General features: G+C 37.3%; 2 protein-coding genes across 3 annotated transcripts; one reads left to right on the plus strand and one right to left on the minus strand.

The window, feature by feature from the left end:
- Nucleotides 1–6,007: 6,007 nt before the first annotated feature.
- Nucleotides 6,008–8,545, plus strand: LOC107762576 (uncharacterized). Its single transcript, XM_016580946.2, has 2 exons — nt 6,008–6,193; nt 8,194–8,545. The coding sequence occupies exons 1-2, from the start codon at nt 6,083–6,085 to the stop codon at nt 8,419–8,421; spliced, it is 339 nt and encodes a 112-aa protein (XP_016436432.2). The 5' UTR covers nt 6,008–6,082; the 3' UTR covers nt 8,422–8,545.
- A 504-nt stretch (nt 8,546–9,049) lies between these two features.
- LOC107762580 (uncharacterized) lies at nt 9,050–21,395 on the minus strand. Of its 2 annotated transcripts, none has more exons than XM_016580951.2 (11): nt 21,265–21,395; nt 19,833–20,005; nt 19,425–19,606; nt 18,694–19,311; nt 18,543–18,620; nt 16,606–16,924; nt 16,304–16,503; nt 10,608–10,684; nt 10,224–10,325; nt 9,817–10,003; nt 9,050–9,543 (listed from the first exon to the last, which is right to left on the minus strand). In XM_016580951.2, exons 2-11 carry the CDS (start codon nt 20,002–20,004, stop codon nt 9,448–9,450), a joined length of 2,031 nt encoding a protein of 676 aa, XP_016436437.2. In that variant the 5' UTR covers nt 20,005; nt 21,265–21,395; the 3' UTR covers nt 9,050–9,447. The 2 variants fall into 2 exon arrangements, with proteins under 2 accessions (XP_016436437.2, XP_075110209.1); XM_075254108.1 differs by lacking the exon at nt 21,265–21,395 and adding an exon at nt 21,124–21,258.
- Nucleotides 21,396–27,457: the final 6,062 nt, after the last annotated feature.

Consider the following 27,457-nt stretch of genomic DNA (forward strand, 5'->3'; position numbering starts at 1 on the left):
TAAAATATACAGAAACAATGCAGGCTTAATTTTATTTTATTTTGTTTTTCTACTGAGAAGCCACAGTCCCTTTACTGGATTGCAGATGTTCTGGATGTGAGAGATCCCTAAATACCATCTAGGTTTAGAGGCGATGTTCTTGTTGGGTGTATACATGGTTAGGAAGATTCATACAGCCGACCTCAACTTGTTTGTTTGGGATTGCGGCATTCTTGTAGTATTCTTGCCTAGTGAAAGAACTAAAATAGAATCTACATAATCTTACATGGCACATGATAAAAGGCACATTAAAACCAGTAGCCATCCAACTCATCTACTTTGTCCCTTTAAGGTGTAGCGCACAATTTTCTAAAACAAAAGGTGGTGGGGTTTCATTTTTCAGAATACAAAATTTCTTTTTGCTCTTCCTCCTCTAGGCATCTTCTTTCCCAGGCTATTGACTTCTGAAATATTCTAACCGACCATGTTAACAAGGTCAAAGGAAAAATATCAAAATGCAAACCATGTGCGATATTACTGAGAAAGATTGATGAGAATAAAGTGCAAGATTGAGATTCCTCTTTGAAACACTAATCCTAGAGAGATTCTTTTAATGTGTTATTTCTCTCTAAAGGGCTTACTTTTGCCTTCCCAATTTGTTCTTAAAACTTTAACCTTGTTTTAAATATTTCACCAAATAAAACGATTCATTTTGAAAGATTACACATAAGACATGACCGAATTATCTCAAGTGACATTTTCTCATTTATTCCTCTAGTTTTGGTATTTGTACATTCCGTCAAAAATGATCATTGATTTTGTACGATAAAAATATCCACCGTAGAATTTGTGTTTCTGATGTGAACTATTCTTGTATTCCCAAGTAAAAATGCTAGTCTCATGTCTATTTCATAGAAGAGGTATACGAGACAGACAAGTTGTACAACATTATTGTTGTACCTTAATCCTTTATTTTCAAATATGTTGGTATAAAGATGATCGAGACAATGAGAAGACAGACAAAGGTGTGGCAAGAAAAATGTGTTGACTATACATATATAATGGAAACCATAAATAACTTTAATTTATGGGGAAAATGGACCACGAAAGCACCATAACAAGTGGTATAACATTATTGTTGATTCTCAATCTTCTATTTTCACATAGAATGTTTCAAAATTAACTTCAGTAAAATGCCCGTCCTTTTTCTTTTTATTTTTTTAATCCCACTCTATTTCACCTAATAAGATTCACAATATAAACATTTGATATACATAGCAGGAATTTAAACAGTTATATATTTTTCCATTACCTTAATGCTCTTTTCCCTTCCTTTTTTATCTCCCGGAGCAGCCACTCTAGAAGATCTAGTGGTATACTTCAGTAATGTCATCATTCACAGACCCACCTGATTGTGTCTTTTTCCTGTATAATCATTTTTTCTCTAGGCAAAGGATAAAAAAAAAAAAAAAAAAAAAAAAAAAGTGGGGAGGGGGGTGTTGTGTTCAGCCCACTGTTACGAGTTGTCCTGATTTTATTATCATATTTGGTTTTCCTATCTCTTGAAGGAAAGGGCAACATGTTTATTATAAATCTCCCATATTTTGCTAGTTTTTTTTCTTGTAGGAAAAGGTTTGGAGTTCTATAAATTGAAGATACGTCCTTCTCATTCAGTAGCATCCACAATGTATCCATATGGGGTTTGAGAGTCTTTTTTAGGGGAAGAACTTTACGGGACAAGTGTTAGTGTGTCACTTGTGCGTGTTTGCCTCTTCGTGAGGTTGTTCTCTCGATATTTTGTACTCTCTTTTTATATAGTGGATTGCTCATCTCCGCCATGGACATAGGTCAAGTTGACCGAACCACGTTAAATGTTTGTGTCTCTTTTGGTATATTTCTCTTTGTTGCATGATTTATCATCGTTCAAGGTTTGTTTTGCTAGCTTCCGCATGACACCTGATTATTTCGGTCCTAACACCCACTGCCCAGTGCTTAAAACATACCATGTTCAGGCAAGCAGGGTTATGGGACGGGCCTATCCAAGAGTGTGTGATGTAAGCAACCTACTGAATGCAAGATAAGTGGAAGGACCCTGGTGCAGCCTACACAAGAGTATTTATATAGTGTAAGCAGCCTACCCTAGTCAAGAATAACCAATTGATTTCACGGCTCAAACCCATTACCTTTAAGTCACATGGAGATAATTTTATCGTTGTTTCAAGGCTTCCTTTCTGGCTAGATATAACATACAGCGTTCAGGCAGGGTTAGGGGAATGGCCCATCCAAGGGTGTGTGATGTAATTAGGTAGCCTACTGAACGCAAGGTTAGGGGAAGGGCCTATCCAGTAGGGTATGGTGTAAGTAGCATACCCTGATGCAAGGGCCACAATTGATTTTATGGCTCGAAATCGTAACCTTTAAGGTCACATGAAGATAATTTTACCGTTACTCCAAGGTTTTCTTTCTCGCTAGGCAAAGGATATTGGCCAATAATATGGTTGTACAATTGGTTTGGGAAATATTTTGCCTAAAAGAAAAGGGATTAACTAAGAGTTGCAAGATTTCATTTTAAAAAACACTTAATTAATTAATTGAAATTTAGATCTTATCTTCTCATAAAGTTATAGTTAGACTTAAGCGCGATATGAGCTTTTTACTGTTTTGAGTCAGAGTAAAGTCGAGCTTACAATTTAGTCAAGTATGAGCTTAGTGCGAAGTGACTCTTTTCTAGTACTATTAGCAATGCCTCTAGGATGTTCTCATTTACTGTTTACAAAAGTTGAAAGTAATTAAATTAAAATACAATTTAAAAGAAAATTTAATTTGAATTGACTTTTATAATAATGATTAGACAAACTATATAATAAAGGCGTCATGAATATTAAGTTAACGAAAATGATAATTTAACTTTAACTTCTTCTTTTACAAAATTAAATTCAAATAAACTAATCGATAAAGAAAAATATATAATCGACTGCTTCAGTTTATTTTTTATTTTTTTTTGGTAATAGCTTAAGTTTAAAATTGAATTCGTGGGATTGAATTTCATAGAATTAGTTTAAATTAAAACCTAATTGTAGTGTGCTTATATTAAATGAATTTTTGGACTCGTAAGCTAAATCAACAATAAATTTAATGTTTTCTACTACATTGAATCTCATTAGAACGGCAGTATGATAAACAAAATATTCCGCGCTCGTGCAAGATCTGAAGAAGAGACGCACCCAAGGGGTGTGATGTACACGACATACCCTAATGCAAATTAAATATTAGTGGTTATTTTCACTGCTCGAACCCATGACATATAAATCATACGGGGACAAATTTACCATTGCTCCAAGGTTCCCATCTGGTCATAGTACCAGACCATGAAAAAATTACTTTTTCTTTACATAATTTAAAGAGATCTCTCTCCATGTCTAACGTTGTAACACTAACTTCGTTTCTAATGTACAATATTATATTTACTTTCCTTACTTTGATTTTTTTAACAATTGTTTTAACCTACTTATCATAAACACATATATTTAATCTAATTTACCCTTTTCTAATATTATAATCACTCTTTAATATATACTAATATCGTAGTAATTAAAGATATCAATATAGTATTTCAAAAATATTTCTAGAATAAATATATAAAAAAAATTAAACTCTTCAAATGCCAATGAACACACACAGAAAAATGGTGCTATCGTTCTAAAACCAATTACGAATACAGTAATTTGTTATGCAATTTTCTTTTAGTTTATTTGATACGCAAATCTGGAACTTGTATTAAAATAATAGCAGCACATACACATTTATAATCAGTTAATGACCATAATTAAGGACAACAGTTATATGAGTCTTTAAAAGCAATTAAGAAGGACAAAATATAAAGAAATTGCCAGCAAGAATCATTACCGAATCGGTACTAACCACTCAGCTTTTATCAATAAGGACTGACTTGAAAAATTAATGCAGAATCAAAAGATTTGGATACTCTAGAATAACTTTCAAAGTACACATCCCTAAAATCAATTATAACGAGAAAAATATTGAAAAATAAATTGGTCATATTATAAATTTTTTGCACTATGATAAGTAATTTAAAAGAATTTCTTACAAAAAGATAAAAGCAATGAAGGCTAGTGTAATACTATAAGCACAACGAAAGTTAGTGTTATGAAGTCAAATCTACGTTAGGTTTCCAAGGCTCTTTTTTTTTTTTTTTTTAATTTATAACTTGTACTTTTTGGCAATGAGAATCACGAGGTTTCAAGTTTAAATTTTAGTGGAGAATAAGGATAAAAATATGGAGTAAGTGATTTCCTTCCATCTCAAACTTTGGAGGATATATAGACCGGTGCCTATGCTTAGTGGCGATGACGAAACTAGAAATTTTACAGGAGTGTCCAAATAAATAAAAAAACTAATAGACAAAAATATTAAGGGAGTCAACATATAGTATATACACAATGTTTTTTGGCGTAATGACTTTCTGGCCACTTAAACTCGTAGGGCTTTTGAAAGCCGATACATAAACTTTGGATTTTTCCATTTGAACACTCAAACTTGACAAAATAAGTACTAATAAACACATCCACCGGAGCGTGTATACCAATTGCGCTGACATATACAACACATTATTCTAAGCTATTTATTTGTGGGACCCATTTTTAAATACAAAATCAGAAAGAAAAAAAAAGTTACAAATACAAAAAAAGAAAAAACCATGAAACATACCCAGTATTAATCTGTACTCAACCACCCCTTCTTCCTCGTCCACCCTCCTCCCTTCCTTTCTTTACTCTTCTTTCTTCTCCTTTTTCTTTTTCTTCATTATACTTTCTCTCTTATTTCTAAATCAAATTCACAACATCACTATGGCCATGATTAGACCCTAACCAACAAAAAAATTTGGAATTTGGAATTTCAAAAAAAAAAAAAAAAACTGTTGTGCTTGTCATTTATTTCAAATGAGAAATTAATTGTGTAGGGGTGAATATCAGCTAATCTAGTTCATGAACTTTTTGGGCTTGGTTTGATGACTATAGTTGGCATAAAAAATATAGCTATTTTTGCCTTTATATTTCTTCTGTAATCTACATAGGACTTCTAGATTTTTTTCCCGTAGGTCAATATATTAGGGAATAATCACCATCCCATGACTTCTTTCTGTTTACTATAGGGTGGTGATTTCTCCAAAGGGAATGGTATGTTTTTTCCCCTTTTGGGCCCTGAACCTTCAATTGGTGCAGAGGACTCTTTAACTTCCAAACTCTAGCCCAGAAAAGTAAGGCACACAAACTTTTAATGTTTTGCCGGCATTGGTGGAGAGAGTATATATGGTAGATTAGTAGTATATATGTTTGAGTGTTTGATAAATGGTTATATGATTGGTTAATGATGGTAAAAAAAAATTTCTCCATGTAGACGAAAACTTTAAAGTTGTTCACACTGATGCTGGTCTTCTCTCGATGGCAAATAGTGGTCCTAATACAAATGGATCCCAGTTCTTCATTACGTTAAGAGAACTCCCCATCTTGACGGATAGTGGTCCTATTCACGCGCCTCGGCAGCGTGATTTGCACACAGTTTAGTCATGTCAATTGCAGTGCTTCCACATAGGCATGGTCAACGGTCAAAAGTGTTTATTAGTACCCATTTTGTTAAGTCTGAATGTTCAAATAGGAAAATCCAAAGTTCGTGTATCGGCTTTCAAAAGCCCTATAAGTTTAAGTGGTCAGGAAATCATTTTGCTTCGTAAAATATACTTAGTGTAATTTTCTGATGAAGAAGTATCACATTGAATGAATGTGGCTCTGCCACTGCCTATATATATGTTGGCATAGATAAAAAAAAAAAATCTGTCAGATTAATCTAGACAAGCGTAAGCTAATTTGAACATCATAATTATCAAAAGCGAAAAAAAATAAATAAGGGGGACAAGCCGCATTATTTAGTACCATACAGAGGACCCCACGAAAAGTCCTAAGAAAAAAAAGCCAAGTTGCAACATAATTCTTATTTGGGATTCTATAAATTAAGAAGCTGTGCAGCCTATTTGAAAAGGAAACACTCTCTTCTATTATACAGCAAATTAAAGACAGGAAAAATCATGCCTTGCTTTAATGTTTCAACTAACGTGAATCTTGATGGAGTAGACACTGCTCCTTTCTTCTCTGAAGCCACCAAAGCTGTTGCTTCTATCATCGGTAAACCCGAGAAGGTACGTATTCTCTATCTTCCTCTGTACGAGCAAGTTAGGATCGACTATATAAATTTTTCCTCAATATTTTCTTATACATATATGTCTCGCTATTTTTTTTTCTCAGCACGAGTTTTTCATTCTACTTTCTACTTTCTTAAAGAGGAGTATAAGATTCATGTAAAAGGTGAGGTTTGTAAATAGCTCATGTTTTAACAACTCTTATATACTCTCCGTTTCATTTTATGTTGGCTGTGTTTGCTTCAGGCCGGACTTTACGAAGAAAAAATAGTAGACACATATACTTGCCGAGTCAGAAATTTTAGTAAGGAGTGTCAAAATATTTTTAATTTATCAGAAAAGGCTATCCCGGTGGCTCCGCGGCCATTGGATACATATCAGAATTACTTTTAAATGACATATTTATGATTATATTCTCAGGCGATTGATACTGATAGGAGATGTCTATTTTACCATTTTAAAGTTGTAATTATTAGAAAACTAGCAGGGCCCCTTATTGTTTGTCTGTCGTCGATTGATTTGTGTATTATCAAGTTGTGGAGATGATTGAAGTGCGTTGTTTAAAATGGTTCACACTTTTCTTATCCAAAACAAATGTCCAAAGTTGATGAAACCTCATTTTCAAAGATGCTATTTAAATATTATCCAATATTTATTTTAATTTAAAATTTTGAACTAAAAATTTTAATTTCAAGATAATTTAGGACGTTTTTATCCTGAAATTTTAAATTGAAAAACAAAAATTCAGAACACCTGAACTTTAAAATGGCTGCATGATGTCATTTCTAAAAAAGAGTCATGAGTGCAACTTTTGGACCCAATATATCCTTGACCAAAATGAATGGCCACCGAGGGTTTGAGGTTATTTGAGATCCCTAGCAACTATGAACAAATTGACACACTTTTTTCAGGTTATAAAAACGTGTCCATTGTTATTGGAAAGTGACCACAAATTAAAAAACTCTTTTGAGTTTTGACCATTGTATTATTTTCTCCACTAGTCGTGTCTGGCAATATTTAGTGGAAAAAATATATACTCCATTTGAAGTTACAGTTGAAAAGATTACTAATTGACCATGTTGGATATGACCTTCACTTGAAAATAAGTTTGTGTAAGTTGAAAATCCGTGAGAAGAAACAATTATTGCACTTGAAATATACTACTCAAACTATTAATTCAACTTCAAATTCTATTTTTGAATTAGAAGTTGAAATACTCAACAATATTGTTATCTAAACACTGAATCGCAATTTTTTAACAATATTTTAAAGTATTATGCATGTCCAAACGACGTAATCAGGTGCGTAATAGATACTATGATAAAAACTATATGCATGCAAGTAAATGCCTTTGTCAGCATAAATCAAATAAGAAATTAATAGATAAAATTAATATTAAAATACCAGAATTAAAAAATGAGAATTTGATAAAAGCTAAACTCTCTGGAAGAATATGTAACGTAATTCAGTGACTTCAGGTAACCTTGTCGTGTCAAAAGGCTAATGCACGTCAAAAAAAAAAACGCATGGGCGAAGGATATATTGAGGTGAGGGTATGTTGGAAATATCCTCTCTACCTCTACAAGATAGGGGTAAGGTTTGCGTATACACTAACCTCCCAAACCCCCCCACGTGTAAAATTACATTGAGTATGTTGTTGTTGCATGGGCGGATCGGAGGATACTACGACATGAGTCTTATTATTTTTAATTGTTACTATTATTATGAAGCAACATCAAATTGACACTTTTAGCCCGCGCCAAAAACTATTTATATGTGATAGCCGAAAAGTATATAAAATTGGTATAGTTTTTTATATAATACAGAATGTATACATATATATACAAAAAAATATACATTTTTTCGATTATTATTTTCAAATCGGCTATATAATATCATTTTTCCTTTTCTTTATGGTTTCAAGATGTTATTAGACTTTTAACCAAAAAAAGAAAACGAACACTTAGTGTTTTGACTTTTACATGTATGTGTTTTCACAGTTCGTAATGGTTGTACTGAAAGGATCAGTGAACATATCATTTGGAGGGAACAAGGAACCAGCTGCATTTGCTGAAATTGTATCAATGGGTGGCATTAACTCGGATGTCAAGAGAAACCTTATTGCTACTCTCGGCACCATTTTGCAGAATAATTTCTCCATTCCCACAACTCGATTCTTTCTCAAGGTCTACGATACAACAATGGCTACCAAATTCTCCAAACTCTAATTTTCTCAAACCAATATATATCACTGTCATTTTCATTCTCCTTTTTGTTTGCAAAGCAATGCAATGAAAGCATGATATAGTGATTTTATGTAAGGTCAATCCACCTTTCCCATTTTGTTTTAAAGTTTTGGATTTAGCTTCTCGCGACAATTTTGAGGTTTCTTGGTGGTGATTATGGGTGGCAAACGGAGGATCGGGTCGAATATGGAAAGGCCGAAAATGGGCAATGCAAATGAATAAATTATCCGACTCGACTCATATTTAATACATGAATTCTTGAATATGATCACTTTTTCGAGAATTCCTAGTCTCTCAAACTCGAGGAACCCCAATTTGAGTCTTTACAAAAATATACAGGTTAAATTCATTAGTTATCCATTTTCTAAGTGAATAATATTTGATCCATTTTTAAAAAATTCATTATGTAACCCATTTTTTTAGTGGATAGTATGGATGGATAACTGTTTTTTAAATCCATTTTGCCACCACGTGATTTTAGCAAAAACATTTAGAAGAATTAACCTAAATAGCTTTTCATCCAACTGCTTAAACTAAAAATAACCGAGAATAATTCATGTATAATATGAGTATAACCATGTATAATCTATGTATATAGATGCTAGGAAAAGTAAATAGTGAATTTGATCGACTATTTGTGTAAACATCCTACAAATGTAAGTGCAGGGAAAGACACAAAACATTGAATATCCACCCTCCATATACTAAATGGTTTTCCCTTGGCAAGAGCATAATGTTGTGAAAGGAACTAGAGATTTTCCTAAGAGTGAATTTGTGCAAAAGATGGGTAACAACGCTATTACTTAACTGTACTATCAGAAGTTCTACAGGGTTTGCCATTTCTGATGTCGATCCAACAGACACAACTCTGCTACTTCCCAATGTTAAGTGCTTTTAGGCTTCCAAAAACATTTAGTAACCCTATTCACAGTTGTAAAATGCAAATATTAAACTCTTTGAACAAAGGATGCCAACGAAGATGCAGCTTCTGTACTTCGAAAACAGAACTCAGTCTTCCAATACTATAGCTGAGCAGAAACACCTTTTCCCTATTCCCCTCAAGTTGGGTGTTTGCCAACCTTGACCCTCCTTATAACATTCGATCTGCAATCATGATCGGAGAGTTAGCTAGCAGGAGCAACACGTGTACATAATGGAAACTTAGCATGACGAAAAACAATGAAATAAAAGTTTAAATTATAAACACTATTAGTGTAAGGAATTTTTACATCACCATTGTCACTTTTACCTATAGTAGCAGGTAACCTGTCTAATTTTCAAAATTACAAATCGCATATTTTAAAGTGGTTGATAGAGTAAAATATTACTTATACTAACGGCATATATAACTTAAACTTATTAAATAATGATACGCACCACGTCTACAACTTCCTCACCAGGTTGAACCCCTCCAATCACATAAATGGACTCATGTAGAACAACAGCTGCTGAATACCCTCTCGAGTGCTTCATTGGCTCCCCAACCATCCATGTTGCAAGACGGGGATCATATATCTCAGTGTTAGGCACCATTGTAGACCCATCGTACCCACCAAGTGCGTATCTGCATAGCAGTTGTGAAGCTAAAAGTAAATAACAAGATGATATTCATCCCAAATGGGAAAGGCTACAACATAAGGCATAGCACCTGGTCCCTGGTCCCAAACCCCATCCCCAAACCAGAATAAAGAGGGTGACTACAGGAGAATGCACCTCCTACTCCTTTTGGTGGCATTATAATATTAGAAATGCAATCAAAAAGCACGAAAATGATAACAACTTACAACTTCCCGTCCAACACAGCCAATGCATGGCATCCTCTGCTCGTACTCATATTCTTAATTTTTGTCCAGGAATGTTCTCTGGGATCAAATCTTTCAGCAGTCCTGTGATAACATTTGATCAGAAAGGAGTTAAGAGAAGAGAGCAGAAAATTGTAACAACAAAATAAATGCCTTTACACATGCACTTTTGCAGAATTCCTTTGACTAAAATTCGCGTAATCAGCATTACGAGACCAACAGATTGGAAAACCAAGTCTCCTCCTTGGGGAAGATATTAACAATTATAAAAGTGATTGGAGACATGAGGTACAATGTCAAGTATCATTCAAACATACAGTTCAAAGAAGGCGCCAGAATAAGAAAAAAGGCAATTGCATAACTTACGCCAGGTAATTGCTTCCATCATATCCACCAACAGCATATAACGCACCATTGAGTTCTGCTGCAGCAAGAGAAAATCGCTGCAAATACACACTCATGGAAGATAAAGTCATGCTTCTGTAAGACAGATAACAGTAAAAGCAAGTAAATGGAAACATATATGAGAAATTACTTAAGAACAATAATGTAAAACAAGATAAGTGAAGGTCCTGATGTTTAAACTGTTGAAGTTTGGCAAAATGCCAAAGTCCCACATTGGTTGGGAGTTAAGTTTGGGGGGGGATTTTTCCCCTATAAAAGAAGGCCTAATGTTTAGGATTGAAACACACCTCTCATTTGCCTTCTCATCTGTTTAAGGCATTTGTATCTTCTCTCTTTAGTATTATTTCACTTGTATTTTTGGAGTGAAATAAAATATTGGTTGTGTCCGAGGAGTAGGCAAAATTAGCCGAACCTCGTAAATTCTGGTGTTCCCTTTATTATTGTTTTATTGTCTTATTTATTATTTGGTGGCTGTCATAATTTTTGGTATAGTAGTTGTGACTTATTCACACTATATACATTTGGCTTCCGCAACAATTGGTATCAGAGCCAAGGTACTGTCTAAGTATGCTCTGTGGTTGCAGCATAGTCTGATCTTCCACATCAGAAAAGATTTATCTTGGTAACTGAGTCAAGGTTCTGTCTGAGTATGCTCTGTAGTTGCAGCTTAGTCTGATCTTCTACATCAGAAAGGAAATAATCTTGATTTGTGTCGTCAGCTATTAAATAATATTTGTGTCAAATATGGGGGACAATAAACAAGAAGAATCTACATCAAGTGTCAACAATACGTCATCATTGGCATCTTCGCTTATGACAAGAATTGTGTCAAATGCGAAATTTGCGGTAGAAATTTTTGACGGGTCCGGACATTTTGGGATGTGGCAAGGCGAGGTTCTAGATGTCCTTTTTCAACAAGGGCTAGATCTGGCCATTGAAGAAAAGAAACCAGATGTTATTGGAGAAGAAGATTGGAGAATTATCAACCGTGTTGCTTGCGGTACCATTCGATCCTACCTTGCTAGAGAGCAGAAATATCCATACACAAAGGAAACTTCTGCAAGTAAATTATGGAAAGCACTGGAGGATAAATTTTTGAAGAAAAACAGTCAAAATAAATTGTACATGAAGAAGAGACTGTTTCACTTCACCTATGTTCCTGGTACCACGATGAATGAACATATCACCAGTTTCAATAAGTTGGTCACAGATTTGCAAAATATGGATACAACTTATGATGATGGTGACTTGGCCTTAATGTTGTTGGCGTCACTTCCTGATGAGTACGAGCACCTTGAAACTACTCTACTCCATGGAAATGACGAAATTTCTCTCAGAGAAGTTTGTTCAGCTTTGTACAGCTATGAACAAAGAAAGCGAGAAAAACAGAAGGGCGGAGAAGGAGAAGCACTGTTTGTGAGGGGTCGTCCTCAAAATCAAACGAGGACAAAGAAGGGAAGATCCAAGTCAAGATCCAGACCCAGTAAAGATGAATGTGCCTTTTGTCGAGAAAAAGGGCACTGGAAGAAAGACTGTCCGAAGTTGAAGAATAAGGCCAAACATAACAATGGAAAGGCTATTATGGATTCAAATGTACCTGATTGTGATGATTCAGACTTCTCATTAGTTACAACAGAGTCATCAACATCATCAGACATATGGTTGATGGACTCGGCTTGTAGCTATCATATGTGTCCCAACAGGGACTGGTTCATAGAATTTCAAGAAGGAGAATATGGAGTCATCCACACAGCGGATAACAGCCCTCTTACCTCATATGGCATTGGTTCAATACGATTAAGGAACCATGATGGAATGATCAGAACATTGATAGATGTTCGATATGTACCGGATTTGAAGAAGAATCTCATCTCTGTGGGAGCCCTAGAATCAAAAGGGTTCAAAATCATTGCAGAAAATGGAGTGATGAGAGTATGCTCCGGTGCACTAGTGGTAATGAAGGCTAATCGGAAGAATAATAATATGTACCGCTATCGTGGCAGTACAGTTATTGGGACAGCGACAGTAACATCCAGTGACGACAAAGAGGCAGAAGCAACCAAGCTATGGCACATGCGCTTGGGACATGCTGGAGGAAAATCCTTGAAAACTCTATCAGATCAAGGATTGTTAAAAGGAGTAAAGGCTTGCAACTTGGAGTTTTGTGAGCATTGTGTTAAAGGGAAACAGACAAGGGTTAAATTTGGTACAGCGATCCATAATACTAAAGGCATTTTGGATTATGTACACTCTGATGTTTGGGGTCCTTCCAAAACACCTTCATTGGGTGGGAAGCACTATTTTGTAACCTTTGTTGATGATTTTTCCCGAAGAGTATGGGTGTATACAATGAAGAGCAAAGATGAAGTGTTGGGAATTTTTCTCAAATGGAAGACGATGGTGGAGAATCAGACAGGCAGGAGAATCAAGTGTATTCGCACAGACAATGGAGGTGAATACAAAAATGATCATTTCAATAAGGTCTGTGAAAATGATGGCATCATCCGACACTTCACTGTTAGACATACACCACAACAGAATGGAGTGGCAGAACGTATGAACCGGACCTTGCTGGAGAAGGTACGGTGTATGTTGTCCAATGCTGGCTTGGGCAAAGAATTTTGGGCTGAGGCAATTACATATGCATGCCACCTCATTAATCGTCTACCATCTGCTGCTATTGATGGCAAAACACCATTTGAAAAATGGTACGGAAAACCTGCTGTAGATTATAACTCTTTGCACGTGTTTGGCTCAACTGCATATTATCATGTGACAGAGTCAAAATTGGATCCAAGGGCAAAGAAGGCTATTTTTATGGGAATTACTTCTGGAGTCAAAGGATATCGCTTATGGTGTCCTATGACAAAGAAAGTAATATTCAGCAGAGATGTTACCTTTGATGAATTTGCTATGGTAAATAAGGTAACAGAAGATACCAAACAAAATGAAGGTGCTTCTAAGCAGGTGGAGTTTGAGGGAAAATTTATTTTTCCTACACAAGAAGCAGAGGAGGAAACAAATGAAGATTACCCTCTGGAAGGAGAGCCAGTAGAGGAGATTCCAACTCAGGAATCTCAACAACAACTTGAATCAATAGCAACCAGCAGGCCAAAAAGAACAATAACGAAACCTGTTCGTCTCATAGAGACGGTTGCTTGTGCAACCTCAATTGTAGCTGATGATGTTCCTACTACTTATAAAGACGCTGTCCAAAGTTCAGAAGAAGATAAGTGGAGGATTGCCATGAATGATGAAATACAGTCCCTTCATCAGAATCATACATGGAGATTGGCCAATCTCCCGAAGGGAAAGAAAGCAATTGGGTGCAAATGGGTATTTGCAAAGAAGGAAGGATTTCCTAACCAAGTAGATGTTCGCTACAAAGCAAGATTGGTGGCCAAAGGATATGCTCAAAAGGAGGGAATTGATTACAATGAAGTGTTTTCTCCAGTTGTAAAACATTCCTCCATTAGAATTATGTTGGCTTTGGTAGCACAATTGGATTTGGAACTAGTTCAGATGGATGTAAAAACTGCGTTTTTACATGGAAACTTGGAGGAGGAAATCTACATGACTCAGCCAGAAGGATTCAAAGTTGCTGGAAAAGAAAATATGGTGTGCAAACTTGAAAAATCGTTGTACGGATTGAAACAATCTTCTAGACAATGGTACAAGCGATTTGACGAGTTTATGTTGCGGCAAGGGTACAAGAGAAGCAAATACGATCATTGTGTGTATTTGCACAAGCTTAAAGATGGTTCTTTTGTATATCTTCTCCTATATGTTGATGATATGTTGATAGCTTCCAAGAATTTGGAAGAAATTGATAAGTTGAAGATTCAACTGAAGAAGGAGTTCGAGATGAAGGATTTGGGTGAGGCAAAGAAAATTCTTGGCATGGAGATAATTAGAGATAGACGTTCAAAGAAACTCTGTTTATCTCAAAAGGAATATTTGAAGAGAGTACTTCAACGTTTTGGCATAGATGACAAGACTAAGCCAGTTAGTACTCCACTTGCTTCCCATTTTAAGCTAAGTACTACTATGTCGCCAATGGATGAAGCTGAACGAGAGTATATGTCAAAGGTACCATACGCAAATGTTGTTGGTAGCTTGATGTATGCAATGGTTTGCACAAGGCCTGACATTTCACAAGCTGTTGGAGTTATTAGCAGATATATGCACAATCCAGGGAAGGAGCATTGGCAAGCTGTGAAGTGGATTCTACGGTATATTCATAATACTATAGATGTCGGGTTAGTTTTTGAGCAGGAAGACAATCAGTCTGTAGTTGGATATTGTGACTCAGATTTTGCGGGTGATATGGACAAACGAAGATCAACTACTGGTTATGTGTTTACTTTTGCAAAGGCACCAGTTAGTTGGAAGTCTACTTTGCAGTCAACAGTTGCTTTGTCTACAACAGAGGCAGAATACATGGCTATTACAGATGCTGTGAAAGAGGCAATTTGGCTTCAAGGATTGCTAAAGGAGCTTGGTGTTGAACAAAAAGGTATCACAATTTTTTGTGATAGTCAAAGTGCTATTCAATTAGCGAAGAACCAAGTTTATCATGCAAGGACGAAGCACATTGATGTTCGGTATCATTTCGTACGCGAAATCATAGAAGAAGGTGGAGTCACGGTGAAGAAAATTCATACTACAGAGAATCCTGCTGATATGCTGACAAAGGTGGTGGCTGCGGTCAAGTTTCAACATTGTTTGGATTTGATCAACATTGTTGAACACTGAAGATTGAAGATGAAGACACAACCAAAATTTGTTATTGAGAGAGAATTGAAAATGTGGAATTTTGCCAAGGTGGAGATTTGTTGAAGTTTGGCAAAATGCCAAAGTCCCACATTGGTTGGGAGTTAAGTTTGGGGGGATTTTTCCCCTATAAAAGAAGGCCTAATGTTTAGGATTGAAACACACCTCTCATTTGCCTTCTCATCTGTTTAAGGCATTTGTATCTTCTCTCTTTAGTATTATTTCACTTGTATTTTTGGAGTGAAATAAAATATTGGTTGTGTCCGAGGAGTAGGCAAAATTAGCCGAACCTCGTAAATTCTGGTGTTCCCTTTATTATTGTTTTATTGTCTTATTTATTATTTGGTGGCTGTCATAATTTTTGGTATAGTAGTTGTGACTTATTCACACTATATACATTTAGCTTCCGCAACATAAACAAGGTCAAGGCAAGGAAACAGCATACTGTCTGAGTTACCGAGCACTGACAAGAATTCACTTGCTATTGGATTAAAATCGTTGCTAATCCACCTGCATAACTTCAGTTTGCAATTTAAGTTATCCTTCCTCTCATTTTTAGGTTTTCTCACTATTAATTAATTATAATAAGAGGCTGATAAGGCTTGACCAAGAGGCAACACATAAAGATTTCAATAAGAAAAAATGAAGCTCAAGGACAAGATGATCCCATATTGACTTCGCACAACTTTTAAGAGTGACAATAAACTCCAGAGCAATACACATCAACGTGCTAGTTGGAAATTTGACTTTAACCGAAATAAGCTTTCTCATCATTTCAAATTCGTCCATCTAAGCAAACAAGTTTCATCTTTTCATATATAGTTTGTTGTTTCTGAAACAAATAAATACTGGTACATGCAAATAAAAGGAGCAACTAAGTTAACCTTCTGCAACATGGATCTTGTAGAAATCCAACGCTCTACTAGAGGATCATACATCTCGACCTCTGAAAAGCAGTCAATCCCATTGCTACCGCCAATTGCAAAAATTTTGTCCTTCAAAGTAGCACCAGCTAAACTACCCTTTTTCTTATTCAAGGAAGGATGTAGGGTCCACTCGTTATCTGCTGGATTATATGATTCAACTATACAAAAGCAGCATAGCATCAGCATTAGCAACTTAAGATGCTAGAGAAAGTGGCACATGGGAGCAATGAGTGCTGGGGGCTAAAAACTATAAGATGTACCTGTGTCGTACCACAAGCTTCCAGTTCCGCCACCAAATACATAAAGCTCTCCACACAGTTTTGCAACTGAGGCATATGATCGAACTGAACTCATTGGCTTAAGAGACTTTAACACATCATTTGAAAGTGAGTATGACTCCAAGGTAGATAACCATGATACCCCGTCATATCCTCCGGCTAGGATGATTGACTCAGGATCCAGCAATACTTGATCAACTGGCTCAAACACTGTTTCATCAGCCAATTGACATGACGGAATTGAGGACTCAGGCATGAAATATTTATATTTTAACTGCTTAATCTCTTCTCTTGCATCGGCCTGAAATGCAAGGCAGATAACAGTCATCAGGAGTGCATTTCTAAAATGCACATCATGCATACAAGTGGTAAGTTCTTATTTACCAAAGAGGACAAGAATACAAAATTTCATCGTCAAAACGTGTAGATACAGTACAGCATGCACAATAAACACTATGAAGTGGGGAAAATACTAGAATTCCAGAGGCGGGCAAAAGGTTTGTTCACCCTTAGAACATCTAGATACAGCAGAATGCACAATAAGCAACAAGAGATACTAAATTCCCTGACACAACCACAAGGTTTTCAAAATACCAGTATTTTTCCTTCTTCTTCTTTTCTGATAAAGGAAACACAAGGTTTGTCTCATGTTTGACGCTAGATAATAACACTGGATCCACTTCTCAGTTTTCGTGAATACAAATATCATTTCCCCTTTGCATCCTGCAGCGCACCAAGAACCTTATTTCATTCCTTTTGGTTCATAATGTAACCTTAATTACACCATGACATCCGATTCCAAATTGTTGAATGATCAAATCCCCATTTCCCCCAAGTTATAATCTTCCAAGTCTCTTACAGCCTAAAGCTGATAATTTCTCCTCTACGACAACAACAACATACCTAGCGTAATCCCACAGGTGGTTCTCCTCTAAATATTCAATTTCCAGTATCTTCTTCTCACAACAATTGAAGCCCGACTTAAAGAGTTTTAAAGTAAACTAACCAGTTCTATAATTACTACTCATGTTACTTTTTGTCCTTCAGTATATTCATAGCACTAATAGAACCCATGAATCAGCCTATTAAAGCTCCACCACTATACCACCTAAAAACATTACTCCGATTATGTAAGGTATATCAACCATTCTCCTAGAAGACTGAGCCTATATCTGAATTGTTTGCACTTAGGCACAAGAATCTCATCTAATTTCACCCGACCTACATTTTTCTTACAGGGGGCTAAATTTGAAGTGCATATATTCTATCTCACTTCTACTTATCATTAAGCCTTTACTTTCACAGTTCTATCTTTTGGTCGCTAATTTAGTCAATTAAAATAAATATCATTTGAAAACAGAGTAACTTTCTCATACGAGTTACTCAAAAAGATAATTTTCTGGTGACAATATCCCTATCATCTTCTTTCAGAAATTAGGCTAGCTTTTCTTAGATGCATACATCCCAATGAATCCTGAAGACCATTGGAAGCTATTGCTTGTTCTGATTGTTTCATTTACTTCGAAAGAGGAGACAAATGTCAAAATCCTTCTGAAACTCCTTTATTTTGTTTGAAAGATGACAGACTGATGACTTTTCACAGTCAAAAGTGGTAATACAAATCCTTGGGTTGCATATGGATTCCAGTGTTATATGAAAATGTGTTTTCTTACTTATGCCAACACACCTCCACCTACACCCCTCCCCCTCCCCCAACACACACAAAAAAATAAAAAATACCAAACGGAAAAGGAAAAAAAAGGAGAGGAAAAGATCAGATCTCTGTATTCATCCATTGTTCCAAGATATTTAACATAGTGCATGTCTTCTGCGGCCATATTCTCCAATAGAGACAAACCAAGAAGGAATGCAATTTCAGCACAGAATAGATATGGTACTATAGCTCTGAGATTGCATACCAGCTTCTGCTCCAAACTACACATCTTATGAGTTTGCGCCTCCTTAGAAGCTTTCAATTCTTCCATTCCTTGAAGCAACTGTAATCAAAATATATAGTTGAAGTGAACTAAAATTCCATCAATCAGCAGATACTACAAGAAGATGAAGTACCTGAGCTATAATATCAGGATAGACAGCCAAGTCAGACGAGCTTTCTTCATTCTTTTCCTCTCTCAGTGTCTGTGTTTTCTGAAAAGTTTCTTGCCCAATCTTTACATCATTTATAGTGGCATTCGTCACTGCATTAGTGCTTTCCTCTGCATGCCCATTTATAGAGGTCCCCGAGCATTCATGTTGAATAGCCAATTCTCTAATTTCCGTGTGTATAAGATCCTTATCATATAATTCTACTTGATTATCTAATGGTGCCTCCAGCTGCTGGTCAGCGCCATTAGGACAAAGAAAAATGTCTCCCCCACCAAAATTCCCATTTAAATCAAGTGGGTTGACAAAATTTTCTTTCAAGTCTTGTGGCTCGGATTGACCATTTTCCTCTCTATTGTCTTTTGCCGGTAAACCTTGTATTATATTTCTCCATGTAGTTGCATTCTCCGGCATGCAGCTGCTTGGAGCAAATGCAAGAGATGAGAGCTTGGAGATCAATTTACCAGCTTGAACATGATCTAGCTCAAATAAGAAATGGTTCTGATTGTAATAGTTATCCAGAATTATAGGTTTAAACAGACTTTCTGGAAGTGGTTGGCACTGCAGACGGACACGCATCTGAACCTTCATTTATAGACAGGAAAACAGCAAACTTTTAACAGAAGATACTTCTGTGGACAAACAGGAAAGCATAAACAAAAGAAAATAAACCCGAAGTAAAAACCATGACATAAAACCTGAGCAGGATATAGTGTTCTTCCAGAACCGTCCTGTGTCCAAGCATATGGATTGATAGACATTGCTCCAGAGCTTGCAGCTTCAAAAATACCATGAAGCTCCTTATTGCTGTAGTTGAACAAAAACAGTGGCAGACCTGGATCTATGTTCTTCACATATGAAAAATGTTTAGCAGGCAAACCTAAAAAAGAAAAAAGGAAAAAAAAGAAAGAAAGATAAGCAATTCGATCAAAGGACAAAAATAAGAAGAAAGGAAAGAGATATATAACAATTTCCAGCTCTCATGTGATAGTTAAAAGGACATTTAAAGCTAATTATCAAACCATATATATGCCTTTACTCCTAAATGTCCTAAATACTATTGTGAAAGGCCAAGCGGTCAACTTATTAGCACCCAAATAACTAACCAAATAGCTGTTTACATAGACATTCTTTCATGGTATCATTCGTGCAACCAAATATGACACCGCCAAGTTTTCTTTTCGTCAAGTATCTAAAATCTCCAGTGTAGCTTGTCTGGTTGGGTAGTGATGATGCAGAATCAAATACAAAGGTCTGCGTTCTTCTCCCTGCTCCCATCCTGAAAAATTAATATGCATAAAACTTACTCATCATGACTATAACAGAAAAAAAATCAAAATACTATTACAAGCAAGCTAACCCAATTGCATGCTAATGTTTTTTCAGGAAAGTTTATGTTATAGTAAATTGTATTTAAAAACAAAAAGAGACAGAGATGACACAGCCACACAGGAATTCAAATTGCTTAAAAGAGTCCTACAAAGTGTCACATAAAATTCCATAAATAGTACAACAAGAGGTCTAGCAAAACCATTTGAAAACGAAAAAAAAATAAAATTACAACATATGAACATATGTCTCCACTTGTCTAGTAATTTGTTTATTTTGGTGTTCAGAAGTCGAAGGTAAATATCATTGGGACGCTAAGAACGACTACAACCTATAGCTCACCCCTGTTTCCGCATTTACCACCCAAGAGAGCATGATCATTTTTGCCACCCACACTGTGCCCTAACTATCAATAAAGTGGGACAAATTTTGTGGGAGACCAGGCTTTAAATCTCAACATAGGCAAAAACACTAGGTGTTCCGCTTACTACGCTTTTTTGGAAGAATTACCGGATACATGTGTAGCGAAAAATGAACTATGGCAGACCAGGGTTCAAATTCTAGCCGGAGCCTGGAGCAAAAAATATTAGGTGATTTTTTTTAATAATGATTATTCCACCAGGTACAAAGACTTGTTGTATCCGGGCCAATTTGCAGCACATATCAACTATTCCATCAGATACCTGCTATCTCCCACCAGTACAAATACCGTAACTCTGTCTCCCAAAACTTAGACATGAGAAAAAATCACCTAATATTTTTTGCATCTACTAAAATTTGAACCGAGACCTCGTGATTCTTCTCCCACTTCATTGACCCTTGGGTGCTCATTAGGTGATTTTTTATATTTTTCTAGGACAGAGTTAACCACAAGCTGGCTTGAACACCGCCATTATTAAAAGAGCAAGAGAGAGCATGATCATTTTTTGAAAAAATCAAAGGTATAACTATCAAAAATTCAGCAACGTAACACACGACGATATGAAAAACATTTCACAAAATATAGACATTTTTTTATGTTCCTTGACAACAAAAAATTCACCAAATATTATGAACTTAGAAACCCACGTTTTAAGCTCCAACTCAGTGATCGATGTTTCCAGTGAAGCAAAATGTGATGGATTCAGAGTATAAAAGTATGGTTAATGTAGAAAGACAGAACAGAGACGTGAAAATGTAGCTTAAGCAGAAGAAGGAAAGACGACAGACCTGGCAGCAATGGAAAATGCAGATAGTCTGAAAAAGGAACTGCCAGTGTAGTGGAGGAGCGAAACAGACACGTTAAACCCCAACTTTATAAGTACAGGGAAAGAAAATGACAACTTTATTATTTATTTAAGTTCTTTTTATATTGTTTCAAAATATTTTATAAACCTCCTTAACATACAAAAATTGTAAATTACATTCTTTGAAGGCGTAATAGCTTCATGACCACTTGTATCGGTTTGTAAAGCCGATACATAAACTTATATTTTTTCTATTTGAACACTTCAACTTGACGGAATAAATATTAATAAATATATTTGACCATTGACCAAGCCTATGTGGAAGTAACATAGCTGACATGGCTAAATTGTGTGCAAATCACGCTGTTAAAATGCGTGAATAATTTTATTTTTATTAAAAAAATATTAGAAATAGAATAAAATATAAATAAGAAAGGGAAAAAAAAAGATCTTTCTCTTTCCCCTTCTCTTTCCCCTCCCTCCCTCCTCTCTCATCTTCCCAAGCAACTCCTCCGTCCTGTAAACGTTTTTCATTTTCTATCCTACTTACCCCCCTCCTTCCCCGTTTCTTTTTCTCTTTCTCTTCCCCATTCACTAAATGGCTCATGCATAAGGATGGCAAGTACAAATCTAATAATAGTCCAAATTGTTATGCGTTGATTTACTGGAAAAAGAAATGTAAGACCGAATATCAAATTCATTAGCATCATTATCATCTGGTTCTTCTTGGCCGTCACTGAGCTCTTCCAGATCGGATTGGAGCTGTTTTGGGGAAAATCTAGGATTTGCATGTGGGGCTTAGCGAAGAAGCCGTCAATATGAGGAGGGCAGGGTTTGGAATCAAAGTCGAGTAGTTCTCGGGAGGGACTATCCCTGTCCCATTGTCTATTGGTGAGGTTTGGAGTTTGGACGAAGCTTTCTTATAGGAGGAAGAAAATGATGGTGATTGAAAATGGTTGAGGTTTAGAGTTGTTGGATAGGTTGTGTATGGTGGAGAAAAAAGAGAACGAAAAAGAAATTAAAAAATTTAAAGATTAATTTTTTTTCTAATAATATAGGACCCACAAATCCACATGTCATATAATAAAGACCAAATATGTGACATGACATTCATGTCAGAGCGATTGACGAACATGTTCAACAGAAAGTGTTTATTAGTATTCATTCCGTCAAGTTGAAGTGTTCAAATAGGAAAAATATAAGTTTATATATTGGATTTACAAACCGATACAAGTTTAAGTGGCCAGGAAGCCATTTCACCTTCTTTTAACTATGTTAATTTATAGTGGTCAAACGGGCTGGGTTGACCCCGGGATCGGCCCGGCCCAGACCGGTTGAAACCTGGACCGGACCGGCCCGCTACTTAGGCTCTGATACCAACTTGTCACGACCCTAAACCCCAAACCCGATCATGATAGCTCCTCTCGTGAAGACAAGGCCAGCCAACTATTCCCAATTCGATGTTAAATAGCTAAACAACAAGAAAACAGTTTAAAACATGATTTTATAATACTAAGTGGCAGATAATATCATAAATATGCGGAAAGACAACCCAACACAGCCTGATACTGGGTGTCACTAGTCATGAGCATCTATATAACCTAATACAAGTCTGAAGAGTCTACAAATTATTACAAACATCTGATAAGAGATAGAAAAGATAAAGAGGGAGAAACACGGGTCTGCGGACTTCAAGCAGCTACCTCGTGAACTCCGAATGTTCGCCGGGAGCTCTCAACTCGCTCTGGTAGGATCAGCAATGACTGAAACTGCACACAAGGGTGTAGGGAGTAAAGTGAGTACTCAAACTCAGTGAGTAACAAATGTAAATAAACACTGAAAGCAAGAAATCACGTAAGGTACAAAGCATTCTATAATGAAGCAGTAAAACCATTTAAAATCAGTAAAAGATAGGTAAAATTCTTTAAGTCAAATGTAGTTTCATGAAAAGCCTTTTTCAATGATTAAGCAGGTAATTAACTGTCAATTATGAAAAGTAAACACCCAAAGGCTCGCCCCTCGGGCACAATATCAACAAATCCGCCCCTCACACAACATCTCAGAATAGTACCAACCCCTCGGGCAATCACATAGAACAATACTAGCCTCTCGGGCTCAATCTCATATCACAATGGGCCCCTTACGGCCCAAGCGCAATATCAAGCCACCTCGTGGCATCATCACTAGGCCCTCGGCCTCATGTCAAACAAGCCACCTCGTGTCGTACATATCTCAGGCCCTCGCCTCATAAACAGTATCAAATGTTTCCTCACAACATAGGCTCTCGGCTTTACTCTGTCAAAATCCTCACAAGCCACTCGGGCAGTAGTAAAACATGTTTCTCAGCCCAAAATATCATTTAAAAGATCATTTAAGTGTTAAAACAGAGTAAACATGGCTGAGTATGAAAACAGTAAAATATAACATGACTGAGTTCAAGTATAGAGCCAAAACAGTGAGAAAATACCAGTAAAAATCCCCGAAGGGTTCAAATAGTTGGCACAAGGCCCAAATATGGCATTCGGCCCAAATCATGATGGTAGAAAATAGATTTCAGTCAAATACGCAGTAATATAGTCATCCGGGACGGGCTAAGTCACAATCCTCAACAGTGCACGACCCTACGCTCATCATCAAGCATGTGTCTCACCTCAATATAGCACAATGATGTGCAAGTCCGGGGTTTCATACCCTCAGAACATCATTTACAATCATTACTCACCTCGAATCGGTCAAATCTCTAGCTCGCGATGCTTTTGCCCCTCGAATCGGCCTTCACTCACGTCGAAGCTATCCTAAATCAGAACAAGGATGTCAAAATATGCTTTGGGAATGAGGCCCAAGCAAAAGTAATCAAAATACGACACAAATCCCGAAATTACCAAAACCCGACCCCCGGGCCCACGTCTCGAAATTCAATAATTTTTATATCAATAGATTCCTTATCTCCCCACGAGTTCATACATATCAAAAGTTCTGAAATCCGACCTCAAATGACCCTTCAAATCCTCAATCAAAGGTCTAAATTTCCAAGCCATAGTTCTTCAATTTTTGGCTTAATTTCCATGATTTTCTAGGTGGAATTCACATTAGAATCGAGTTTTAAGTCCAAGAATCTTACCTCCAAATGATTCCCCTTGAATCCCTCTTAAATCCCCTTCAAAAAGCTCCAAAAATGACCAACAATGGAGGAAATAAACCCCAAAATCGCGGACAAGACGAGTACTTAAACCTTCTGTCGAGGTTCTAAATTTCCTTCTTCGCGAACACAGTCAAAGCCTCGCGTTCGCGAAGTACAAAAATTTTGTTGACCAAAATTCTTCTTCGCGATCGTGACCACCCCATCACAAACGCGATGCTTTACCCAGACAGACCTTCGTGAACACGCTCCCTCGCCCGCGAACGCGATGAACAAAATATCTCAAAACCCAGATCTTCTATGAGAACGCGGAGCAGACCTCGCGAATGTGATGCATCGTTTCCCACTCCTTCGTGAACGCGAAGGCCAAAGTCTCAGCCTTCTCCAGCTAACCCTTCGTGATCGCAGCTCCCTTCTCGCGAACGCGAAGAGCATTTGTCTGCAACACTGAGCAGCAGATTTCTGCAATTCTAAACTTCATGAAATGGTCCGATTGACCACCCGAAACTTACCTGAGGCCCCCCAACCTCAACCAAACATGCCAACATATCCCATAACCCCATTCAAACTTGTTCCAACATTCGAAATGCTCAAAACAACATCGAAACACCAAATTCGCATCGGATTCAAGCCTAAGAATTCCAAAATCTTCTAAATTACGCTTTTGATCAAAAACCCAACCAAACTACGTCCGAATGACCTGAAATTTTGCACACACATCTCAAATGACACAACGGAACTACTGCGACTCTTGGAATTCCATTCCGACCCCTAGATCAAAATCTCGCCTACCAACCGGAAATCGCCAAAATATCAACTTCGCCAATTCAAGCCTAAATCTACTCCGAACCTCCAAAACTAATTCTGATCGTGCTCCTAAGTCCCAAATCACCTCCCGAAGATAATCGAACCATCGAAACTCACATCCGAGCCTTCTAACACATAAGTCAACGTCAAGTTGATATTTCCAACCTAAGTTTCCTTAAAGGAGACTAAGTGTCTCAAACCTTACTAAAATCAATCCGGATTCGATCCGACCAACCCGATACCATATAACACGGATAAACAAAGCATAAAGAAGTAGAAATGGGAAAATCGGAGCGGTAAATCATGAGACGACTGGCCGAGTCGTCACATCCTCCCCAACTTAAACAAACGTTCGTCCGCGAACGAATCAAAAAACATACATGAAGCCTCAAACAGGTGAGGATATCTGCTCTGCATCTTCCGCTCGGTCTCCCAGGTAGCCTCCTCCACTTGCCGACCTCTCCACTGCACTTTCACTAAAGCTATATCCTTTGACCTCAACTTTCAAACCTGACGACCAAAATAACTACTGGCTCCACATCATAAGTCAAATCATCATCCAACTGATCCGTGCTGAAATCCAAAACATGAGACGGATCCCCAATATACTTCTGGAACATACAAACATGAAATACCGGATGCACACTCGACAAGCTGGGTCGCAAAGCAAGCTTATAAGCCACCTCCCTAATCCTCTGAAGCACCTCAAAAGGCCCAGTGAACCGCAGACTCAATTTCCCTTTCTTCCTTAATCTCATAACACCCTTCATGGGTGAAACCTTCAACAGAACCTTCTCCTCAACCATGTAGGACACATCTCGAACCTTCCTGTCAGTATAGCTCTTTTGCCTCAACTGCGCGGTACTAAGCCTCTCCTGAATCACCTTCACCTTTTCTAAAGCATCATGCACCAAGTCTGTCCCCAATAGCCTAGCCTCACCGGGCTCGAACCAACCAACGGGAGATCTACACCGCCTCCCATACAAAGCCTCATATGGAGCCATATGAATACTCGACTGGTTGCTGTTGTTATAAGAAAACTCTGCAAGCGGTAGAAACCGATCCCATGACCCTTCGAAATCAATGACACAAGCACGCAACATGTCCTCCAATATCTGAATAGTGCGCTCGGACTGCCCGTTCGTTTGAGGGTGAAAAGTTGTGCTCAACTCCACCTGAGTACCCAACTTTCGCTGCACAGACCTCCAAAACTGTGAAGTAAACTGAGTGCCCCTATCTGAAATGATGGAAACTGGGACACCATGCAAATGAACAATCTCCCGGATATAGATCTCTGTCAACCGCTCTGAAGAATAGGTACAGGAATGAAGTGCGTGGACTTGGTCAGCCGATACACAATTACCCAAATAACATCGAACTTTCTTAAAGTCCATGGAAGTCCAACAACAAAGTCCATAGTGATCCTCTCCCACTTCCACTCGGGAATATCTATCCGCTGAAGCAAGCCACCCGGTCTCTGATGCTCATATTTCACCTGCTGACAATTGAGACGTCGAGCCACAAATCCCACAATATCTTTCTTCATTCTTCTCCACCAATAGTACTGCCTCAAATCCTGATACATCTTTGCGACACCCGGATGAATGGAATATCGCGAGCTATGGGCCTTCTCTAGAATCAACTCCCGAAGCCCATCCACATTGAGCACATTGATCCGGCCCTGTACCCTCAACACCCCATCATCACCAATGGTCACATCTCTGGCATCATCATGCTGAACTCTGTCCTTAAGGACAAGCAAATGCAGATCAACATACTGGCGCTCTCTGATGCGATCATATAAGGAAGATCGAGAAACCACACAAGCCAATACTCGACTAGGCTCCGAAACATCTAATCTCACGAACCGATTTGCCAAGGCCTAAACATCAACCGCAAGAGGTCTCTCCCCAACTGGAATATATGCCAAACTCCCCATACTCACCGTTTTTCGGCTCAAGGCATCAGCCACCACATTGGCCTTTCCTGGATGGTAAAATATAGTGATATTATAATCTTTAAGCAACTCCAACCACCTCCGCTGCCTCAAATTGAGATCCTTCTATTTGAACAAGTGTTGGAGGTTGCGATGATCAGTAAACACTTCACAAGACACACCATACAAGTAATGCCTCAAAATTTTCAACGTGTAAACTATGGCAGCAAACTCTAAATCATGAACGGGGTAGTTCTTCTCATGAAGCTTCAACTGACGAGAAGCATAAGCAAT

Source organism: Nicotiana tabacum, chromosome 5 (assembly GCF_000715075.1).
Source record: "Nicotiana tabacum cultivar K326 chromosome 5, ASM71507v2, whole genome shotgun sequence".
NCBI classification, from domain to species: Eukaryota; Viridiplantae; Streptophyta; class Magnoliopsida; order Solanales; family Solanaceae; genus Nicotiana; species Nicotiana tabacum.

Excerpts from the sequence above, each read along its gene's own strand:
- LOC107762576 (XM_016580946.2), top strand. The coding sequence starts at position 6,083 with ATGCCTTGCTTTAATGTTTCAACTAACGTGAATCTTGATGGAGTAGAC. Across the intron at positions 6,194-8,193 it reads TCATCGGTAAACCCGAGAAG|TTCGTAATGGTTGTACTGAA; the intron begins GTACGTATTCTC and ends GTGTTTTCACAG.
- LOC107762580 (XM_016580951.2), bottom strand. The coding sequence starts at position 20,004 with ATGGGAGCAGGGAGAAGAACGCAGACCTTTGTATTTGATTCTGCATCA. Across the intron at positions 19,312-19,424 it reads GAACACTATATCCTGCTCAG|GTTCAGATGCGTGTCCGTCT; the intron begins GTTTTATGTCAT and ends CTATAAATGAAG. Across the intron at positions 10,685-16,303 it reads CAAGATCCATGTTGCAGAAG|CGATTTTCTCTTGCTGCAGC; the intron begins GTTAACTTAGTT and ends GTGTATTTGCAG.